The sequence below is a fragment of the Adiantum capillus-veneris genome, chromosome 17, assembly GCF_014529385.1.
Source record: "Adiantum capillus-veneris isolate H3 chromosome 17, ASM1452938v2, whole genome shotgun sequence".
Taxonomy (NCBI): Eukaryota; Viridiplantae; Streptophyta; class Polypodiopsida; order Polypodiales; family Pteridaceae; genus Adiantum; species Adiantum capillus-veneris.
Window position 1 is genome coordinate 28,372,715 of NC_140947.1, and position 21,104 is coordinate 28,393,818.

Sequence of the window (21,104 nt, forward strand, 5' to 3'; positions counted from 1 at the left end):
AGCACACTTGATCATTGAATTGAAATTTGATTGTTACAATTAGCTTGTAAATTAGACCGATTGTGACTTACACCATAGGTATAGTTGATGATTTTTGAGAATATTGTGCACATAAAGATCTACTCATTGGGTATGACAAACCTAAGTTGCCTCCATGCTCTAGCTCTATCTACTCCTTGAGTATTGATATTGTATGTTAATGCTTGGCCAACTATGCTGCATCGCTGGTTGTGGTGACGCGTTAACAAGGATTCTTAGTCATCAAATTCTCGTCTAGATTTGAAGATTTATATGCAAGTTTTGCTACTTTCTCTCCATTTTTCTTCATTAAATCGTCTCGCCACTTTGAAGTTTTTATGCAAGTTTCGGTGTTGGACTTGTCATGGAAGTCCAGATGGTTTTTGGTGGTCTGCAAGATCTTAAGCATGGAAGCCTATAACTATAGTGTGGATGGTGGTCCAATTTTATGTTGGCCTAGTGGTGTGTGCCACTGGTTATTGTTAGAAGTTATCAGAGGTTGATGTCTTGTTTGGTTGATTGCTAGGGCCTATAGTGTTTCTTGAGCAAATTTGTGAAAATGTGTTGGAATCATGAGTCTCTTCCATATGCTCTATTAATACCTACATTGATATGTTGGTTTTTCTCCTCGGGATTGTGCTCCGTCGAGTAGATAATGAGGGGTTTTTTCACCAATGGGTTTTATGCTGCACTTAAAAATTGGAAGCTTCTTTGTAATTTGTAAAATTAACGCGTGGAGAGAGAACAAAAAGAGAAGATTTTAAAGTCGTCCCTCCCATGGGCACACGCTACACCTATTTAGCTCTTTGCGTCTTTCTCGTCATGCTGACAAGTCGGCCACCTCCTCGGCTGCGTTTCAGAGAAGCCCAGGTAATCTTTCCTACTCATTCTTGAATGCTGCTCAAGCTCTTGAGCAAGCCATGGGCGCACACAACGCTACTTTTTGAAGGATCTTCACGAAGTTTCCAGAGACGGTGCAAGCTCCCTTCAACATTCCACACTATGGCCTGCTCAACTGATAACTCTCTCAAAATCAACATTGGGGATTCCGTCGTTGACGTTAGTGGCAGCCCCCAGGTTACACAACTCGACCTCAGGTACATGGGTGCCAAAAACAGGCCTTTGCAAGGAGCAAATTTTAAAGTATGTTAGAAGCTGTAAATTTTCTTGTTGGCTACTATTTTTTTCCCCGAGAAAAAGATCCTTCCATTAGTTAATAAAACTGCCCATAGGGCTACAATCACCTCTACTAAAGAGGTCTATATCAACAGCAAGGGGAGACTCTTCCAATGAAAAAACAGAATATGTACAATGGGGACTATATCACGAGATGGGGGGAGGAAAGAGCCACACAGGTAGACAATAGTGCCATCTGGGTGCACCCTAGACCAAGGTGAAGAAGAGCCTTGGGCGCCAAAGCCGCATGAAAGCCTCTCTGCGCTCCCGCATGTGGTCGAAACTGCCCTGGAGTCTCTAGAACTGGCCCTTGAGAGTGTGGATCAACTCCAACCAAAAATCGCGAATAGTCTTTGCCGGTGGGACAAGGCGAGCCTCGAAGATGCGGAAGCATCGGACTCGCCAAATGAACCATAGTGTCAGGCCACATATGAGCTCCTAACACACCTCTCTCACTGCACCACTCCTGGGGGGTAAGCTTTGTGGCAAGTTGAAGTGTAGGTCGACCACCCTATATCACGATTATCTTGTTGGTGGAAGCCAACTCAAACTGGAGCGCAGGGCCCGTAAGAGCGGACCAGGCTGCAGCACCCCAAGTGTAGTGTCGCTGACTCTTCAAAGGATGACCACAAGTTGCATAGGTTGTCGAAAAGCCAGTGTGTACTAACCATCTCGCAACTGCTGAAGCTTTGTGCCAACGGAATAAAGTGACTCTCCGCAGTTGTCTGGAGTCCCACAACCGCTCCCAAAAACGTGACAGGAACTCAGCGGTGAGACCCTTCTTCTGCCAATGCAGTGCTGCAGCAGGACGAGCCTCCCTCCGTGCTGCCAATATGTGATGCCCCAATCGAACTGTGTATTGATCGACTGAAGAGAAAGGGTCTCTCTAGACTCTAGAACCACTCTCCAGGGTCCCATTGCACCAAGTATCAAACTGCAATCCTTGGGGGAATCCATCTAAAACCCTCACCTGACGACCACTCAGACGTAGGAGCATTGCCAACCCAAAAAGCCACTGTCTTCCTTCAGTTGATTTGTGCGCCTGATGCACAACAAAACACCTCTAGAGCCTGCTCACACCTGTGCAGGTGGGCCTTCTGGCCCTCTAGTATAAAGCTGAGTCGTTGACAAACTCACCATCCAGTAGCTCGTCTCCCCGAATTGGGAGCTCTAACCCACGCAATCCAAACTGCTGTGAAACCAAAAATCTGCTCATCGCCTCGGCATAAAACGAAAAGAGGAAGGGGGCTAGAGGACAACTCTGTCTGACTGAGCGTGTGAGCATGAACCTGCTCCGCTCCCCTCTACCCCCTGCCAAAAGCACTTGACTGTGTGCACGTCTGTAGAGAGCTGACACACCTATGATCCAAGCATCTGAGAAACCCATCCTGCGAAGAGTGTCCTCCAAGAAGTCCCAGTCAACTCGGTCGTAAGTCTTCTCAAAGTCGAGAATCAGTATCACCAGACCCTCTCCTCGGAGACGCGCGAGGACAGACGCCTCTCAAAAGTGAAGATGTTGTCAAGGATGCTACGCTCCTTGACAAAACTTGTCTGGGTCCCATATATAAATGCTCTCTAGTAGTGGCTGAATCCTCAAACTCAGAGCCTTTGCTAGAATTTTGTAGGCTGAGTTGAGGGCTCCTTGACAAAACTTGTCTGGGTCCCATATATAAATGCTCTCTAGTAGTGGCTGAATCCTCAAACTCAGAGCCTTTGCTAGAATTTTGTAGGCTGAGTTGAGGATGGTGATGGGTCGCCACTGTCGAATCTCATCCAAGGAGCCTCCCTCCTTAGGAATAAGGTAAATCAAGCCCTCACTCATGTTGTCAGAGATCTGAACCAAGCAAGTCCCAATACTCCAAGAAAAAAACTGGGAGTCAGACCATTCTCCTTTGGACAGCTAGTGCTCTAGGGGCCTCATGGAGCTCCTCTAGCTGGAGGGGAAGCTCTAGTCTTTGGCGCATCTCCTCCGTCACAAGACAGGGCATCTGTGCCCAAACCTGCTCTCTGCATGCATTTGACGCTTTGACTGAGGCTCAACAGACAATAGATCACAATAGAAGTTAGTAGCAACTGCACGCATATTCTCAGGCTTTGAAGCAACTGACCAGTCGGGTCTCCTCAACTGGCAGACACTGGTGTGCGCATGGCGGGGCCCCACCGTCTCAAAGAAGTCCCCAGTCACTCTGTCACCCACATGGGTCCACTAAGATGCATGTGGATGGAAGGCAAACTCATGATGTCGCTCCTCAATGCTGGCCAGCTGTAACAAACTGCTGACGTGTCAAAGCCTAAAGAATGGAGCCAACTTACAGATGTGGCCGAGGGGCCTAAACTGTCACAAAGTGATGACGTGGTTGCCCGAGAGCAGAAACCCTAACCCTAATTTCTGCAAGAAACCCTAACTGTTGAAACCCTAATTCTGGAAACCCTAACCCTAAAACCTGCAAACCCTAATTCTGCTACCAGAAACCCTAAAATTACAGGAAACCTAACCCTAACCCTAAGGGTAGCAGAGAGATTTCCACGTTTTGCGTTTGCTGATGACGTGGCAAGCTGTATGGATTTCCGTGATTTACGCTGACAGCTTTTTGGCTTTGCTTTTGGACCAGAAGCTTTTGAGTTTGAATGGCTTTTTACTGTAACTGCTTTTTAGGCCAAGGGCCTTTAAATATGAGGTTAGGGCTCATTCTCTGGCATGCTTCCTGAAGAAGGTGCAGAGTCTCGAGTATCGGCTTGTACTGTGTTGATGCAATATAAAGAAATACCGAAAGGGGCGCCAAGGTTTGGGGCCAATACTCTTTGGGGTGGAATTCTGCCACTCCGTGTCGCATGTTGTCTCTCTCTCTCTCTCTCAATTCAATTGTTATTGAAGTGTTAAAAGTCTGTTCAGTCTGTTCTTTTCTATTGGCACGTGGTGCCCGGCTTGTGACAGTGGTATCAGAGCATTAGGCGTGTGCTTTTCTGAAAGCATACCGGTCCTACAAAAGAGCAGACAGAGCTATTGGAATTTTATTCGAGGTATCTTCGGCCTCCGACCCAGGACTTATTAGCCACTCCCACCCTTACTTCATCACGCATCGGGCGCGCTCCCGTCTTCGCATAAGCCATTAAGAACACTTGCAAAGAAGGATCCAATATTTGTTTCGAGTCACTGTTTCTCAAAAGCAGTGCCATGCAGATGTTGATGTCTACAACTACCAAGCAACACACTTCCAAGGACTTGGCAAGCTTTCCAGAAAAAAATTTGTTCGAAGTTATATGGTTTCTAACATCTTCCTTCGGAGTGCAACTTCTGGCAGAGTGGGGTATCCTGAAATGCTTGCCATGGAAACCTAGCAGATTATAACTTGAAATTTCTCGACATCTCTCAGTAGATGTCTCTTCACGAGCAGATGACCTTGGAGGTTTAGTGTGATTGCTATCTCTTGGGACTACCATCGCCGCCAAAGAAACACTGTCTATCCAAGAGCTGATGAACCATGCTGTGCTCGGCTACGGCCTCATGGAAGGAACCTAACCCTAATTTTTGGTGCAGGTTTCAAGATGGAAAGTCAGTCGACTTTTCGAGCTTGACTAATGTCGAGATTGCTTTTTAAGTTTGAGTTCTGTTTGATCTTGTTTGGTGATCCTGTTTGAAATTTGTTTGAAAATGGATGGTATCTGTTTTGAACCTGTTTTGAATCTGTTTTGGTGCCGATTTAAATTGTTTGACTCTGGTTTCAATGATTGGTGATTTTACTTCCGGGTGGAGAAGTGAGAAATGATGTTTGAGAATGCTTGTTCATACTCATGGCCCGGACCCTTGTGGTTATTTGTGGGGGGAGTATTGAATGATTGAAAAGTCTTGTTTTTACTCATGGCCCGGACCCTTGTGGTTATTTGCGGGGGGAGTATTGAATGTTTGAAAAGTGCTGTTTTTACTCACGGCCTGGACCCTTGTGGTTATTTGCGGGGGGAGTATTGAATGATTAAAAAGTGTTGTTTTTACTCATGGCCCGGACCCTTGTGGTTATTTGCGGGGGGAGCATTGAATGATTGAAAAGTGCTGTTTTTTTTAATCATGGCCCGGACCCTTGTGGTTATTTACGGGGGGAGTATTGTTGTTGCTACTCATGGCCCGGACCTGGACGGTTATGCGGGAGGATTATTAAGAAGTCTGAGCGGTGGTTACTCTCAGCACCTCCAAACGACGCAGGCTGCGGTCTGGGGGGCGTTTGGTTGTAAAAGGCCTCTATATCTCATGGCCCAGACCTTTTTAGGTTATTTTGCGGGAGGAGTGATGAGGGAGTCGTTGAACAGCTCATGGCCCGGACCTGGATGGTTATTTGGGGGGGGGGGGGGGGGTGTTCATGGGCGACTTTATGTTTCTATGTCTTGTAACATGCATATGTGAGCATTTGTGTTGCATTGTGATGTGCCAACCACTGAATATTCCTAATTGGATAAGATTGCCTGGGTATGTAATTTTTTAGTGCATCAAGACACCCGTGGAAGATCAATACGGTCTGGGTGTGATGGCTAATTTTACTACGCCGGAATATCAAGAGTTTCGATCTGGACGAAAGGAGAAGCTAACTCCTTGATCAAAAGAGCAGAAAGGAGAAGCTAACTCCTTGATCAAAAGAGTAGAAAGGAGAAGCTAACTCCTTAATAAAAAGAGCGAACTGATTGTCCCTCGGAATGTCTCACGGAAATTTTTGAGCTAACTTGAGTTGTTTTGCAGATATGCTGTAATTGCGGACGATTACTCTCTTTCAAGAAGGGGAGATGTAACAAAACTGCTAACGTGTCAAAGCCTAAAGAATGGAGCCAACTTACAGATGTGGCCGAGGGGCCTAAACTGTCACAAAGTGATGACGTGGTTGTCCGAGAGCAGAAACCCTAACCCTAATTTTTGCCAAAAATCCTAACTGTTGAAACCCTAATTTTGGAAACCCTAACCCTAACACCTACAAACCTGGGGATCCTTTGACTTGCTTGCACATAAGATCCCTGCGACTGAACCTGCGTAGAATGAGGAAGTGTACTCCGTACTGATGAGGGTCTGCCGCACTGCACTCTGACATTCGCATAGGCGATGAACCATTAGGTAGTTGTAGGCAAAGTGGGTCTCACAATACTTCAAGAGAACCTTGCCCCCTGACCGCTTCAAGGATGCAGCACGAAGGAGATTGTGATTGTTGATGAAGGACACTAGCTTGGACGCACTTGTAATGAGAGGCTCAATCCAAGGTAGGCGCCCTATATCCTTTAAAAGGTTGTAGAGACAATGTGCCATACAAAATGACACTTTGATGCGGGGATATATGCCCTCCAAAATGGCGCCGTCAGCCCTGTTTGATGCCTCCCCATCCGTGACAAGCTACAACACCACCTCTGGGCCAATGATCTCTATGGCAGACGCCCACTCTCTTGCAAGCACATCGGCGGATTTCCCTGTTTCTGTGGCGTCATGTGAGTGGGCAAAGTACATCTCTCCCTTGCAATAAGCCACAAGCCCATGAATGGATCTCCTCCTGATGTCGCTCCATCCATTTGCAATGAGTGTCACTCCATACGTGGCCCATTGTCGCTTCATGTTTACGGCTGCCATCTCCACAACGGCCTTCTCTCTATCAAGAAGAGTAGTACGGAGGGCCTCTGAAGTGGGTGGCATGTAGCGTGGCCCGTAATCCCCAATCCTTGTGCACATTGCCTTGAAGGAGTCGGACCTATACAATGTACATGTCACAAAGGTCAAAAGAGAAGACAATGTAAATTGGAAAACAAACATACTAGTTATGGTCATGATATGAAAGAGCATTGAGAACTTGGAACTTACCGAGCCTTTATGAAAGGGATATGATCGTGATAAAAAAAGCGGGCAACGGCGGCATCCACATCCTCCTCCTTTTTTGGATCCCATGACGCATCTAGAGTTCGTTGACGATGGGTGGGATGAGAGGGAGTGATCGTTTGAAATGATGATTGAGCCGCCACACTACTACCTCCAACGGAAGCGTGCGAATGAGTGGTAGAAGAAGGAAAAACCAAGTGATTGGGGTCAATGGCTTTCCGCTTGGGTCGATCATTTGCTTTGGCTCTTATGATGGCATCCTTGATCTCAAGCTCCTTCTTCTCGGCCGTCACATTACTGCAATGCTTCACTTGCTCCCCCACTATGTGAAGAAGATGTGCTCGAACCTTGCTTGTCCCGGATTTGCGTTGAAATCCACATAGTTTGCACGTCCATGATCTTGCACCGCCTTCTTTGCCTAAGACTTCGGAGTGCACCTCATCCAACCATGAAGGCTCATCCTTCTTTCCTCTCTTACCAACCGAGGGACCTTCATTTGATGCGGAAGCTTGTGCCATATTGATGGCGCTTGAGACTTGAGGCTTGAGGCTTGAAACTCAAGAGAGGGATGGAGGGATGGAGCTTGAAAGTTGAGAGAGGGATGGAGCTTGAGAGAGGGATGCGATGAAGGAAATTGGAATGGAGCTTGCAAGTTGCGAGAGGGATGAAGCTTCAAGCTTGAGAGCTTGTGGCTTCGAGCTTGAGAGAGAGGGTGAGAGAGGCTTGAAGCTTCAAGCTTGAGAGAGGGTGTGAGAGAGTGGCTTCAAGCTTGAGAGGGAGGGTGAGACTCGAGAGTGTGGCTTCAAGACACAAGTAGCAATGCGGAAGAGTGAGGGCTATGAAATTGTGAGGGGTGTGGATTAGCTTTTATAGGAGAACATAGTGAAGACCCCCCCCCCACACATACACCTCTAGTGTGAACCATCCCAAAAATGGGCGCTCCAAAACTGCCGCCTATTTTTGAAATTCAAAAACTGCCCGCCCAAATTCGAAATTCAAAATCTGCCGCCGCCCGTTCCGCCTAGCCGTTCCGGCCCGTTCCGCCCGGCTGGAACGCCATTCCCCTGTTACGTTTCGGAACCGGAACGCTGGCCCGTTCCCGTAGCCGTTTCCCTGGTTGGCCTTGCTCGGAACGCCGTTATGGAACCATTTGCCCTCGTTCCGCCCGTTCCTTGTTACCGTGGCTAGAATGCTCCGAGTAGACGCCGACAATCTGTAGGCCCCAAAATTGGCACCCCTTTCGGTATTTCTTTATACTTTGAGAGGGTAAATTACAAAGTAGAGTCCTGGGAATCCTTTACCTGTATCCAGCTAGATACCACTTGTTTGGCCAAATTTCGACAGCATAACAGCCCCAAAACTTGCGCGAAACCAATTTCCCTGTTGGAACTCACTTCCAATGGCATAAACCCTTTGATTCCTGCCCACAAACAATAAATTCAGCATGCTGTATTTACTGGTTTTTGCCCTGTTTTCAGCCCTAAACAGTCCCGAACTGTCCTCTGCAAGTGGGGCACTGTTCCCAATGGTTCTGGCGTTCGTATGGTTGAAAAACAGTCAAATTACAGCGCATACATAGCGCTGAAAATGCACCTGTTTGGTGAGGTTATGACCCTCACCGGTGCCTGCTTTTGGAGTAGCAGCTAGCTACTTCTGTTCCCGCTCAAGGAGGCTCTTGTCTCAGCACAAAAGCATGAAACCACACAGCTGTACATCAGTCAAATGAAGAGCCCTCTTTTGGGGCATCACATATTTGCACGTAGGGGGGAGAGAGAGCAGTGTGTGGTGTGCAGGGCATCACTCCTAGCACCACACTGTACATGAGAGAGAAAGAAAGCACTCCATAGCTCTTAACCTGTGAGACAGGTTTTCAATGAAGCATCCTCCCAGCATAAATCGAGCGCCCCCTCTTCTGCCCTTGACCTGTAATGCATCTGTGAACAAATAGATGCAAAAGGGGAACATTTCCATGGCTGCCAAGACCTGTGTATCGCTGAAAACGCAGCAAAAGCTCTATAAACACGCATTTGATGCCTTCCAATGCTGAAAATGAGCTCCTTGGTCCTACTAGGTGAAGTCATGGGAAGCTCAAAAATGCAAAGAAATGGTTGAAAATTAGAGTTATTAGCCTCCAAAACTGCTCCAAAAAGTCAGTTACGAGTTATGTTCTCCTAGACTTGGTAAATTGGCCAAAAAGTGCCACTTGGCACTCATGCATGCAATTTCTCCGCATTGGGCTTCTTGCTCAAAAATCTCTCAAGTGGTGCATCAGTTGACTTTGCAGCAGAGCAATAAAATGTTCCCCTTGTCATTCCGGAGGTAATAACGCGAACAAATTTCATGGCCCAAAATAGCAGTTTCCTAATTTTTAGGAGATGCTTCTGTTGGGCTCCCATTGTCTTCTGACCATCAATGCCCACTGGGACCCTATCCAAAAATGCAATGTAGCCGAGCTGTCGGGTACTTTCCTTTGGTGACCCCACCTTGACATTGTACCTTTATTGAGTTCACTTCCTAGTATCCACCAACTTGCTAAGTGCGATGGGGGGACCTACATGACCTTGGACTGAGCCTAGACATCCTTTTACTTTACGAGTTCCAGTGCCGACCACCTTCCCGTCTGCGGGTGAAACTACCGTTCACATTGGCCATACAATGTCCGACCATTTGTAACTTCAAAAAGAGGGTCTCAAAAATTAAACAAAAATCATTGGAAAGAAACCAACAACTAAGGTTAGCAGTTGCCACGTCCTCGTGACAGTGCGATGGAAAGATAGATAGCCCTAAAATGATGGGCGTTTATACAATGCACGGGGGGGAAAAACCTCCTAGTAAGGGGAAAAATGCCCCGGCGGTCCTAAGTGTGTTCATACACATCACTACCACATTTATATGGTAATAGAAACCAGCGAATATATATAGTGGTTGTCACAATCTCGTGACAGAAGAAGAGGAAATCGACGAATTTTTCCGGATATTTGGGCCGGGGTCGACTTTCAAGGTAGCAAGCAGATCCAAGAAGCATGCTCGTTCCGAGAATGATCCAGTTTTTTTCTTTGTCTTTAGAGAGTTCCGACAATTCGTCATTCTCTAGCTCTAGAAAGGATGAGAAAAGGCAGAAAAAGCGGAGAAACAGCAAGAAAAGTAGATATGTGAAAAAGTCTAAGAGGCATGGGAGGTCATCTAGCAGTTCAGAGGAAGAGGGCTCGTCCTTTTCTAACAGTGAACAGATGAGTAAGAAGACCAAGGTGTTCAAGGAAGGGGGTCAAGCCGTCAGGCTTGAGACGTTTTCAGGCTACCAGGGTCCAGGACACCCCTGGAGCCCTTGAGTTTATACAGCAGTTTGACGTTGCCTTCTCGGGACATTCCAAGGTGCGAAGGGTGGCATCTTACTTAAAAGCATAGTCACAGGGGATGCCCGTTTTTGGGCTTCCCATCCCCACTTGCCGTTCCGCCCTCTTTTTTACACTAAAAATCCATTTGGGCCTTGTCTCCCGTCCAATGTCCCCACTCCTCGGGATGCGTCCCTTGTGACTATGCTTAAAAGAAACTGCACATACATGGTGGTCTACTCTGTTGTTACGCAGAGAAGCACTTGCGACGCGGGTAAAATTCAAGAAAATTTTCACGTCAACTTGGATATCAAACGAATATGAAAGAGATGTCATCACGGCTTGGCATCATTTGAGAATGACTAAGAAAGATTCATTGGATGACTACTGCCAGAGGTTTTGGGATACTTATTTGCCAATGTCTTTGTTTCATAAGATTAATTTGAGGGACCAAATTGTGGTTTGCCAAAAGAGATTCGAGAGTATTGTCTACAACAGAAGTTTGACTCTATTCAAAGACTTATAGGACATGCTAAGCAAGGATTTGGAATGCATGCCGGCTCATTGACTTATCCTACAGACACGATAGTATCCACCTCAAGAGGGCAAGAGTTTTTGAGTGAAGAGAATGAATCAGGGGAACAGGATGACGGCTCATCACAAGATTCTAGAGTAGTAAGAGAATTAGATGGTAGCACATCTGAGGGTTCCAACGAACTAAGGGAACTAGATGCAAGTTCATCAAACGATTTTGGAGAAGAACAAGGATTGGGTGATAGTGGGCCTCAGGGTTTCGACGATTGAGATTGACGTGCCAATGGACAGGGGAGGCTAGCAAGGCTATCCACAGGTCCCAAGGCACAAGGAAAAAGGAAAGGGAATCAGTTGGTAGATCAGAGAATTCCTCAGATCCCGATTGAGGTGCCAAGGACAGGGAGGCCGGTACGGCTACCACCAGGTCCTAGGGCATGAGAAAAGAACTCAAAGGTAAGCTAGGTCCACCGGATAATTTGGTCAAGGCTAACTTTTGGCCCTCGATGCAAAGTGGATGGAGGAAGAGAACCTCGTAGACTCTCCTTGAAGCTTTTGGGGTATTAGTAGTGTCTATGCCAAAAGTTAACAATGAATCAACAAGTTGAATCTAGGTGCGTTGCAGAGTGCACAAGAGGGGGAGCCACTCCACTCCTTTGTCACAAATTTCCTAGATTGAAGAAAGTCACTAATTTCTCTTTGAGATTTTAGGGTACTGACGTGTTGACCATATTTTGCGGAATGAATTTATGAACTGTGTGTATTGAATTGGAAATTTTGTTGATTGAATTGAAAACATGTGGTCTTACATGTGTGTATTGTTAGAGACATGTAGAGAAAGATGAAATGTCTGTAGCATTTTGTCTGATAAATGATTTGAACTTAGTGTATCTAGACATCTGTTAGAGATCGGTGAGATCTGGATGTGATGGCTAAGTGAATGAGAACTGAATGAGATTCTAGTGCATCAAGATGTTTATCTAGATGAGATGACTAGATATTGGCATGAGTGCATCAAGAGTTCCGAAAGGATGAGATGGCTGCACAATGATCTAGGTGCATCGAGTTCTAGATGGAATGAGATGGCTAGATTGCATGATTGAAACAAGGTGTTCAGTGTGAACTAAGTATCTAATTTGGTGAATTGCATGCTATGTGGATGTACAGTCTTGTGGGGATAGTCATGGGCATGGTTTGCTTGATTGAAATGTAAAAAGAAAGGATAGGAATCTAAAAATAACAAGATTTAGCATCCCTGAACATATCAGTATGGTCTGGATGTGATTGCTAAATGGTTATCAGGATTTGTATTCGAGGCCCTCGACAAAAATGTGATTAATCAGTGACTGATGTCTTTGTAGAAGTGTTGGATTGGTGGAGTCTGGTGCATGTGTACATAGTTTTAGTGTCGATTGAAGAGAGTTTCTATCCTTTGGCTGTTTTTGTGGGTGTAATCGAGGGCGATTACAATTCTTTCAAGAGGGAGGAATGTCACAAAGTGATGACGTGGCATGCCCAATTGGAAGAGAAATGGCTAAGTGGACACTAGCATAAACAATCGTGCCATGTGATCCAAAGTTACATGGAACGGGAACGGGATAGGAATGGGAGGGAGGAGGGGGGCCGGAATGGTAGACTATAGAAAGCTCATATGTTAGAGAAAAACTATAAGCTAAGCTTTTGAATTTGACCACTCTAATTAGAGCCATATGTAGGCATGTTTTATGATGATGGCAGTTGAGAGAGGGGTGGAGTTTGACGCGTGCGAGAGAGAGAGAGAGAGAGAGAGAGAGAGGGGGGGGGGGGGGGGTGGGAGCTTGAGACACGAGAGAGGGGGATGGAGCTTGAGAAAGATAGGTAGAAGCCACATTTGTTCCTTGAGGGTAGTCGGCTTTCCACAAAAAAAGAATAGATAGAAGCTAGAGCTCCATGTCCAAGCTGAAAGCTTTAGCAAAGGAGGGTAGCTCATTAGAGAGAGACGTTGAGAGCTTGAGGAAGAGGTGAGATAATGTCACAAAGTGATGACGTGGCTGCTCGAGAGGAAACCCTAACCTTGACTGCTGCTGAAAACCCTAAATCTGGAAACCCTAACCCTAAAACCTGCAAACCCTAAAATCTGCCAAAAACCCTAACCCTAACCCTAACCCTAAAAGGGCAGCAAGGCAGAATCCCGGAAAAAGCGCAAGCATGACGTGGCAGAATCTCGAAATTTGCGGAGCTGCTTTTTTGGGGAGCATATGCTTTTAGTGACGCAATTTGAGAGAGATTTTGACTGATGCTTTTTCTCTACGCAAATTGCAAGGAGAGAGAGAGAGAGAACTCCATTGCTTTATTTTCTGAAAGTTCAAGAGAGAATAAAGCAATGGAATTCTCTCTCTCTCTCTCTGTCTCTCTCTCCCCCCTTGCAATTTGCGTAGAGAAAAAGCATCAACCAAAATCTCTCTCAAATTGCGTCGCTAAAAGCATATGCTGCCCAGAAAAGCATCTCCGCAAATTTCGGGATTCTGCCACGTCAGCATGCTTGTGCTTTTTCCGGGATTCTTCCCTGCTGCCCTTTTAGGATTAGGGTTAGGGTTAGGGTTCCTGGCAGATTTTAGGGTTTGCAGGTTTTAGGGTTAGGGTTTCCAGATTTAGGGTTTTCAGCAGCAGTTAGGGTTAGGGTTTCCTCTCGGGCAGCCACGTCATCACTTTGTGACAGACAAGCCCCCAAAAAGCCCCAAATCAGCCCTCCACGTAGCCCCAAACCTATCCCCAAAATAGCCCCAAATCTGTTCCCAAACAGTTTGAATATACCCCCCAATTGCTAGTTAAAAAAACATTTGACTTTTTAGTTGACCGTTTCGAATGCCCGTTTTGCCGTTCCGGGTGGCGTTCCCCCCCTCCCCCCGGATCTAGGTCAGCGTCCCAGTCACACCCCGTTCCGGAACAGTGTTTTGTTCCCGACTCCGTTTTGGGAGCCAGACCCGTCTAGAACGCCATTTCAATTCTTGAAATAGGAAACGTGTTCTCGATGGTATTCTTATTCAACGCACGGTAATCAATACACATGCGCCAAGAGCCATCCTTCTTTTGCACTAGAAGTACTGGGAAGCAAAAGGGTTGAATAAACTCTTTTTCTAACAGCTCCTCTACTTGGCCCATAATCTCTTTCTGCTGGTGGTACTAACTCTGTAGGGAGGCCTATTTGGTGGGCTACAACCTTGCACCAAATCTATCACATGATCCTTAGGCCTCTCCAATGGCAACCGAGATGGTAATGAATCAAAAAAACAATCACTAAACTCTTGCAAAAATGCTGACCCTTCTTTATCTAACACAGATAAATCTGACTGACAATTATCTGAAAGATCACGTGCAAAAATCAAGTATGCAGAAAGATGATTCTTGATTACAGAAGTGATAGCCGAAGTAGATACAGTAGGGATAGACTCCCCTTTAAGCTTTACATCAAGGATGTGAGTTTTGCCCCTATGCTGAAGGGTGATCTTCTTGTTGAAGACGTCGAGCCACTCCATGTATACGAAACATCCGCGGGATTCCCAATAGCGCATCGCATCCTTCTAGTGGCATGATATAAAATTCCTTTGTTCCACATATGACTGAATATGCAGACGTAGCTTTCCAATGATGGAAGTAACACACTCTGAGTAGCCAGGACATGTTAACCTTGCCTCTGCTGTGTACCCCATCTCTTCAGCTTTGATGCCCAACTTGATACCAACTCTGGTGAGATAAAGTTTGCTTTAGCAGCTGGATCGAAGAAGATGAGTGTTGTTTGATGCTAACTTTACCCCACACTTTGCATAACTCACTGGCATCTGAGTTTGGCCTATCATCCACCATATCTGGCACTAACCCGGCCATGGGTTTGGGCTTCTTCCCCTTTTTGTCCTCTTTGCCCTTTGAGTCAGCTGGCCTCCTCCTCTTGGGACAATTTGCAGCAAAATGACCAGGCTGCTCGCATATAAAACATTTGTTCTCAGCCATTAAAGCCTTCTTTTCCTCGAACGACTTGCATGCCTATCCAGCAGACATAGTTTTTCCACACGTCAATCACATGTCGGACGCACACGGGTACGGAAGTACGGAATAAGTACGGATCAGACTACCCGAAATTCCACACGTCAGTCTTTCAGATAGCCTACTAAATAGGATGCCTAGTGCTACATACTATGCCACTTGGCACTGGGCAATGGGCACCATCTGCCACCATGTTTAAAACTTTATACACAAAGACAAAACCATAGAAACTTAAAACTTTAAAGTTTATACACAAACTTCAAAGACAAAACCAAAACCAAAGAGAATAAAAAGTGGAGAGATGGTGCCTCTTAAGTAATAAAGTAACCTCCAAACAAAAAGGAGTGAGGACTGGTCACTGTAGATACTAGAAGCACGCCAAAAAACATTCAAGAGTGTAGTCTCCTGAAGGTTGAATCCAAAACATAAGTAGAGAGTCCAGACTCGAGACTATCTGCTAGAATCTAACTGTAGATACTAGAGTCAACAGTGAACACTGAACACCATATGGCATAAGTAAATGTCCAAAACCATGGTTCAAAGGTGGCCATGTGCAGTGAGCTCTAACTCTCACTATAGCTCACATCCTCATCGTCATAAGCGGCCTCATCCTCGTCCTCGTCCTCATCCTCATCCTCATCCTCATCACCACCAAGTGAGCATGATGCTCCAATATGACTGGTACCAGCAATGGGAATAGGCTCTATCGCATCTGTAGTACTCTCTGCAAATGGCCTCCTGAATCTCTTGCAAGGCAAGCAAGCGGTCCTCATCTTTTTCCTTATTGAGCATTTCCAATGTGACCTCCATTCTCTCATAGCTGCGCTCTTTGATTTTGGATATGAGCCTCAAGTTCGTGTGTATGTACACAAGCTTCTCTGTATGAGATGGGAGTAACCTATTTCTTCTCTTGGTATGAATGAGAGAGAAGGTGCTCCAATTTCTCACACGGAGAGGCACATGTCCCTTGAGAAAGCACCCTCAAAGCAAGAGCTTGCAAAGCGGGTGTGCAAGCCCTAAAAGTTTCCCACCATTTCACCCCCTCTTGAATCCTATTTGAATCTTTTGCAATTGGATGAGCAAATGACTTGCTTTCAGCTTTATAAATGTCAAACTCATCAATTAGGGTGCCTTGCAAGGTCAAATCACCCTTGGTGTACCTGTCCAAGAATGTCATCCATCCTTCATGCACCTCGCCATCACTATCTTGCCCTCTTCCTCGCCATATAGGATGCAACATGTATCCAATAGCATGTAATGGTGTGTGCAACATATTCCATCTTTCAATGCATACATCCCTAATCTCTCTCATCCTTGCAGCATCAATGCCTTGCATGTTTTCAATTTGCTCTACCATGCGATCCGTAAGCTCGTACATAAGCCCCATGGTGGTTCCTTCCCTGTCAGCCAAACGGAGAATTTTCAAAATTGGAGCAGTTATTTTAAAAATCAGCCTGGCCTCTTGCCAAAAGGATGCATTAAACACAATGTTAGAGACCTCAGTAGCCTTTTCAGTCTTGGATCTCTTCATCTTCACAAATTTGTCATCAATCATAAGCTTCCATGGTGGTTCCTTCCCTGTCAGCCAAACGGAGAATTTTCAAAATTGGAGCAGTTATTTTAAAAATCAGCCTGGCCTCTTGCCAAAAGGATGCATTAAACACAATGTTAGAGACCTCAGTAGCCTTTTCAGTCTTGGATCTCTTCATCTTCACAAATTTGTCATCAATCATAAGCTTGCGCATACCTTGCATGCATCTCTCATCCACAAGGTTGGCCAACATAATAAAGTAGTACGCAAATCGAGTGGCTGACGGCTTCACCAAGTCCTTCTTGCTAAGTTGCCGAAACAATGCCAACATAGTAGACTTTCTTGTCACAAATGTGACAATCTTTGTTGCATCCTCAAGTACTTTTGAAACCCAACTACTTTTGAAACCCAACCAATCTGCCCAATGTCCTCAAACAAAAGGTCCAAGCAATGGCAAGCACATCTGGTAAAAAAAATGTGTTTCCACTCCCTTTCAATCATCTCCCCAGCGTCGACACAATTGGTTGCATTGTCCATGCATACTTGCACAACATTTGCTGGGCCAACCTCTCTGATAACCTCTTTGAGATGCTTAGCAATGAATTCCGATGTCTTTGTTTCCCCAGATGTGTCTACAGCTTTCAAAAATTCTCACCCATGAATAGAGCATGCAAGAAAGTTAATGATAGGCCTGCGCCTAGTGTCAGACCATCCATCACACACAATAGAGCATCCATATCTTTTCCATACTCTTCTTTCGCATTTGATCTCATTCAATTTTGTGGTGCGCAAACCATACGAAGATGCTCAATTGCTTTAACTGCATTTGATCTCATAGAAAATGCGCAACTTGTCCAATTGCTTTTACCATCTGCAAAAAGTAAGGGCTCCTAACTTTCCATGAAGGAACATCTTCGGCATAGAAAAACCTGCGCAAGGCTTGGTTTGCTTGCTTCCGTGTTTGCAAGCCAAATGCACTTGCCAAACCCCCTTGAGCAGCCTTCCTCTTCTTGCTTGAGGACCCCACATTGGACTTGGAAGAGCCACTTACATTAGTCGTTCCCTTAGCATGCGTACTCATTGAAGCACCTCCTTGAGCTTGAGAGGCATCTCCTTCCAAATCATTGACCAATGCATCCACAAACGCAGCTCTGTCTTCTCCCTCTGACCTTGCATCTGCATGCAATCTTCTAACAATCTCTACAACATCGGCTGGGGCCTCATCACATGGGCCTCCAACACCATGGCCAGCAATGCCCAAAATATGTGCACGGATACGCAAAGGACCACCGTCCCATGAATGCCCACAATAATTACATTTGTAGGTCCATTTTCCTTTTGGGAGGGACTTCACTTGCTGCATATATTGCCACTCGGGACGCTTGGTTCGGCCCATTTGGATTCTGCGATGTATCTTGGCTCTCGCGAGAAAAGTTGAAAACTTCACGCCACGCGATGGTTTAGGGCCCTTTAGGGTTCGTGGGCGCGGGAGAAGATGAAGGCCCCGGTCATCAAGGTGAGCAAGAGAGCAAGAGAGGGCTTCGCGTCAAATCTCACCCACATCAAGTCTCTGCAGGCACTGCTTACTGTACAGAGCTCTGCAAACGTAATACAGAGAAGCGAAAACTCTTCGCGCGGCCAAATTAGTGAGTCGGCATTTTTTGGGTCAATTTTTTTCATGTGCTGCCTGGCCGTACGATTCTCCATTCCGTACTTCATCCGTACGCGTACCCGTACGGCAGTACAGCTGCTCATCCGTACGCGTCCGAAAAAAACTATGCCAGCAGACGTCTCGGTTGAGTCCTTAGATTTCCCTGTCTTTTCTGACCCCTGGGACCCTTCAGGAGTCGCTTTCACAGATCTCTTGGGAGGACAGGCCTTTGCTAAAGCCTAAGTAGCCCATGTGCCTGCAGATGAAGCACTGGTCCAGGAGTCCCGAATACTCCACCCTCTGGTGTAGCCACCCCTGACTCACCCTAGATAGAAGAACCACCTTCGTTAGAGAGAGTGTGTGTCACAAAGCAGAACGGGTACTGAAGGCACACCAACAGCCTTGGCTGCAATTGAAGCTACTGCGCGAGGGGTCTCCAAGATTGTCCTGATCTCAGAACCAATCCAGGAAAGAAGCGGTAAGTACTCCCTTCTCAGGTCTCAGAAGCAGACCGAAATGGGCAGATTTGCCTCCTTGACAAGAACATCGAAAACTGGATCGAAACCACGGCGCCCCTGGCGGAAATGAGCTCTGACCACTCAGATGGCCAAGGGGCTCATTGAAATGACCTTGGCAGCCATCTCGGAAGTCTCAAACTCGATTTGGTAGTATCCTCACCCGAGAAGCTGGATGTCAATGATCTTTCCGATGGTAGGCTTGGAGGAGGTCGTGTACCTCACCTTGACTGGGACGACTGCCAATGATCTTGCAGATGACAGAGGTGGCTTGAAGGCGCTCCACCTATGCTACAAGGCTCGCTTGCTCTGTTGGCAACAGAGCAAGTTGGATGGTAGGCTCGGCGGGGTCGGGCGAGAGGGTTTTATATGATTCCCTTTGTGGCGGAGCACGAGCCTCCATATGTGTCTGCTACTGTGAGGAAGTCGGGGTTTAACGTTTTCCTACTTGCATGGATGGCGACCAAAACAGCAGAGGAAACTCCAACGGCGAAGAGGCTACGGGGGCAAGAGAAAGGGAGGGGGCGTGGGGGGGTTAAGGTTTTGCGGGAAGCAGGGCAGCGGGTTGCAGGAGGGTAGGGGCGATGGGAGCGTGGGATGAGAGGGAGCAAGTTGAAGCGGCGGGAGCAGGCACCTACAGAAATACACAGCAGGCTGTATTTTGCTGTTTTGGGCTCCGTTTTGTGTGCCGGTCACATCCGTAGCAAGCCCTCGAGCTCCCGCACCTGTAGGGCTCCTTGCCCTTTGAATCAAACGAGATTTCTCACATGAAATTTCTCTGAGTTCACCTATACCTAGGGGGGATCAGTAATTAGCTAATCTAGTACTCGTGCAAGAGGCTCTTGCCTCGGCAATCGCGCATGAACCCACACAACTGTTGTCACGAGGACGTGGCAGTTATTAACCATGTCACAGAGATGTGGCAACTGCTAACCTTGGTTGTTGGTTTCTTTCCAATGGGGTTTATTTTATTTATTTTGAGACCCTCTTTTTGAAGTAGCAAACGGTCGGACATTGTATGGCCAATGTGAACGGTAGATTCACCCGCAGACGGGAAGTGGTCGGCACTGGAATTCGTATGGTAAGAGGATGTCTAGGCTCAGAGCAAGATCATATAGGTCCCCCCCGTCGCACTTAGCAAGTTGGTGGATACTAGGAAGTGAACTCAATTAAGGCATAAAGTCAAGGTGGGACTACCAACAAAAAGTATCCAACAGTTGGGCCACATTGCACTTTTGGATGCGGTCCCAATGAGGATAGATGGTCAGAAGACCAGTGGGAGCCCAACGGAAGCATCTCCTAAAATTTAGGGAACTGCTATTTTGGGCCACGAAATGTGTTCGCGTCATTACCTTCGGTATGACTAGGGGAACACTTTACAACTCTGCCGCGAAGTCAACTGACGCACCAGTTGAGATGTTTTTAGCAGGGAAAGCCCAAACTCGGAAACTGGGCGACGTGTCAGCTTGTGAGCGATTCTGCCACTCTGGGAGGCAAAAACGAGCTGCATATCAACAAAGGGGGTGCCATTTTCAGCCACAGGCGGATTGCAACAGGTACAGAAGCTATGGAATGCTTACCTTGCCCTCTATGTACAGTGTGGTGACGGGAGTGATGCCCCGCACGCTACATACTGCTCTCTTTCTCCCCTACGTGCAGTTATGTGATGCCCCACAAGAGGGCTACTCATTTGACTGATGTACAGTTGTGTGGGTTCATGCTTTTGTGCTGAGGCAAGAGCCTCCTTGAGCAGGAACAGGGGTAGCTAACTGCTGCTCCAAAGCAGGCACTGGTGAGGGTCATAACCTCACCGTACAGGTGCAAAATCAGCGCTGTGTATGCGCTGTAATTTGACTGTTTTTCAGCCATACGAACGCCAGGATCATTGGGAATCGTGCCCCACTGGCAAAGGACAGTTAGGGGACTGTTTGGGGCTGAAAACAGGGCAAAAACCAGTAAATACAGCGTGCTGAATTTACTGTTTTTGGACAGGAATCAGAGGGTATACGCCAGTGCAAGCGAGTTCCAGCAGGGGAATTGGTTTCGCGCAAGTTTTGGGGTTGTTATGCTGCCGAAATTTGGCCAAATCAAATGGTATCTAGGTGGATACACGTGAAGGATTCCCAGGACCTTACCTTGTAATTTACCCTCCTAAAGAATAAAGAAATATTGAAAGGGGCGCCAATTTTGGGGCCTACAGGTTGTCGGCGTCTGCTCGGAGCATTCTAGCTTCCGAGCCGTGTGTGTGATGAAGTGTTAATTCTCGTTACAGGTCTCCTTTGCAAAGTGCTCTGTGTGTGTGTTTAAGTAAAGATTTTCGGGTGAAAGCCAACGCCTACCGCCCTACGGGCCGGTTTCATGGTTCCATTGCCGGGATATCAATCACTTTTTCCTCAAAGAGTGAGCCTGGATTGTTCAGGGTAAAGACACACAGTGCAAGAACGCGGGGATTACACTATGGCCGACAAGGAGAAGGGAATTATGGAAGAGG

General features: G+C 46.6%; 1 protein-coding gene across 7 annotated transcripts in view; it reads left to right on the top strand.

The window, feature by feature from the left end:
• Positions 1–748: 748 nt before the first annotated feature.
• NUDX14 (nudix hydrolase homolog 14) overlaps positions 749–21,104 on the top strand; it is a 66,996-nt gene continuing 46,640 nt past the window's right edge. For 6 of the 7 annotated variants that reach the window (XM_086486381.1, XM_086486382.1, XM_086486378.1 and 3 more), the window contains exons 1-2: positions 749–888; positions 988–1,115. In XM_086486381.1, coding sequence (XP_086342507.1) covers positions 796–888; positions 988–1,115 — 221 coding nt within the window. In that variant the 5' untranslated portion in view covers positions 749–795. The remainder of the gene's footprint in view (positions 889–987; positions 1,116–21,104) is intronic. The other variant, XM_086486380.1, reaches the window with a different exon arrangement.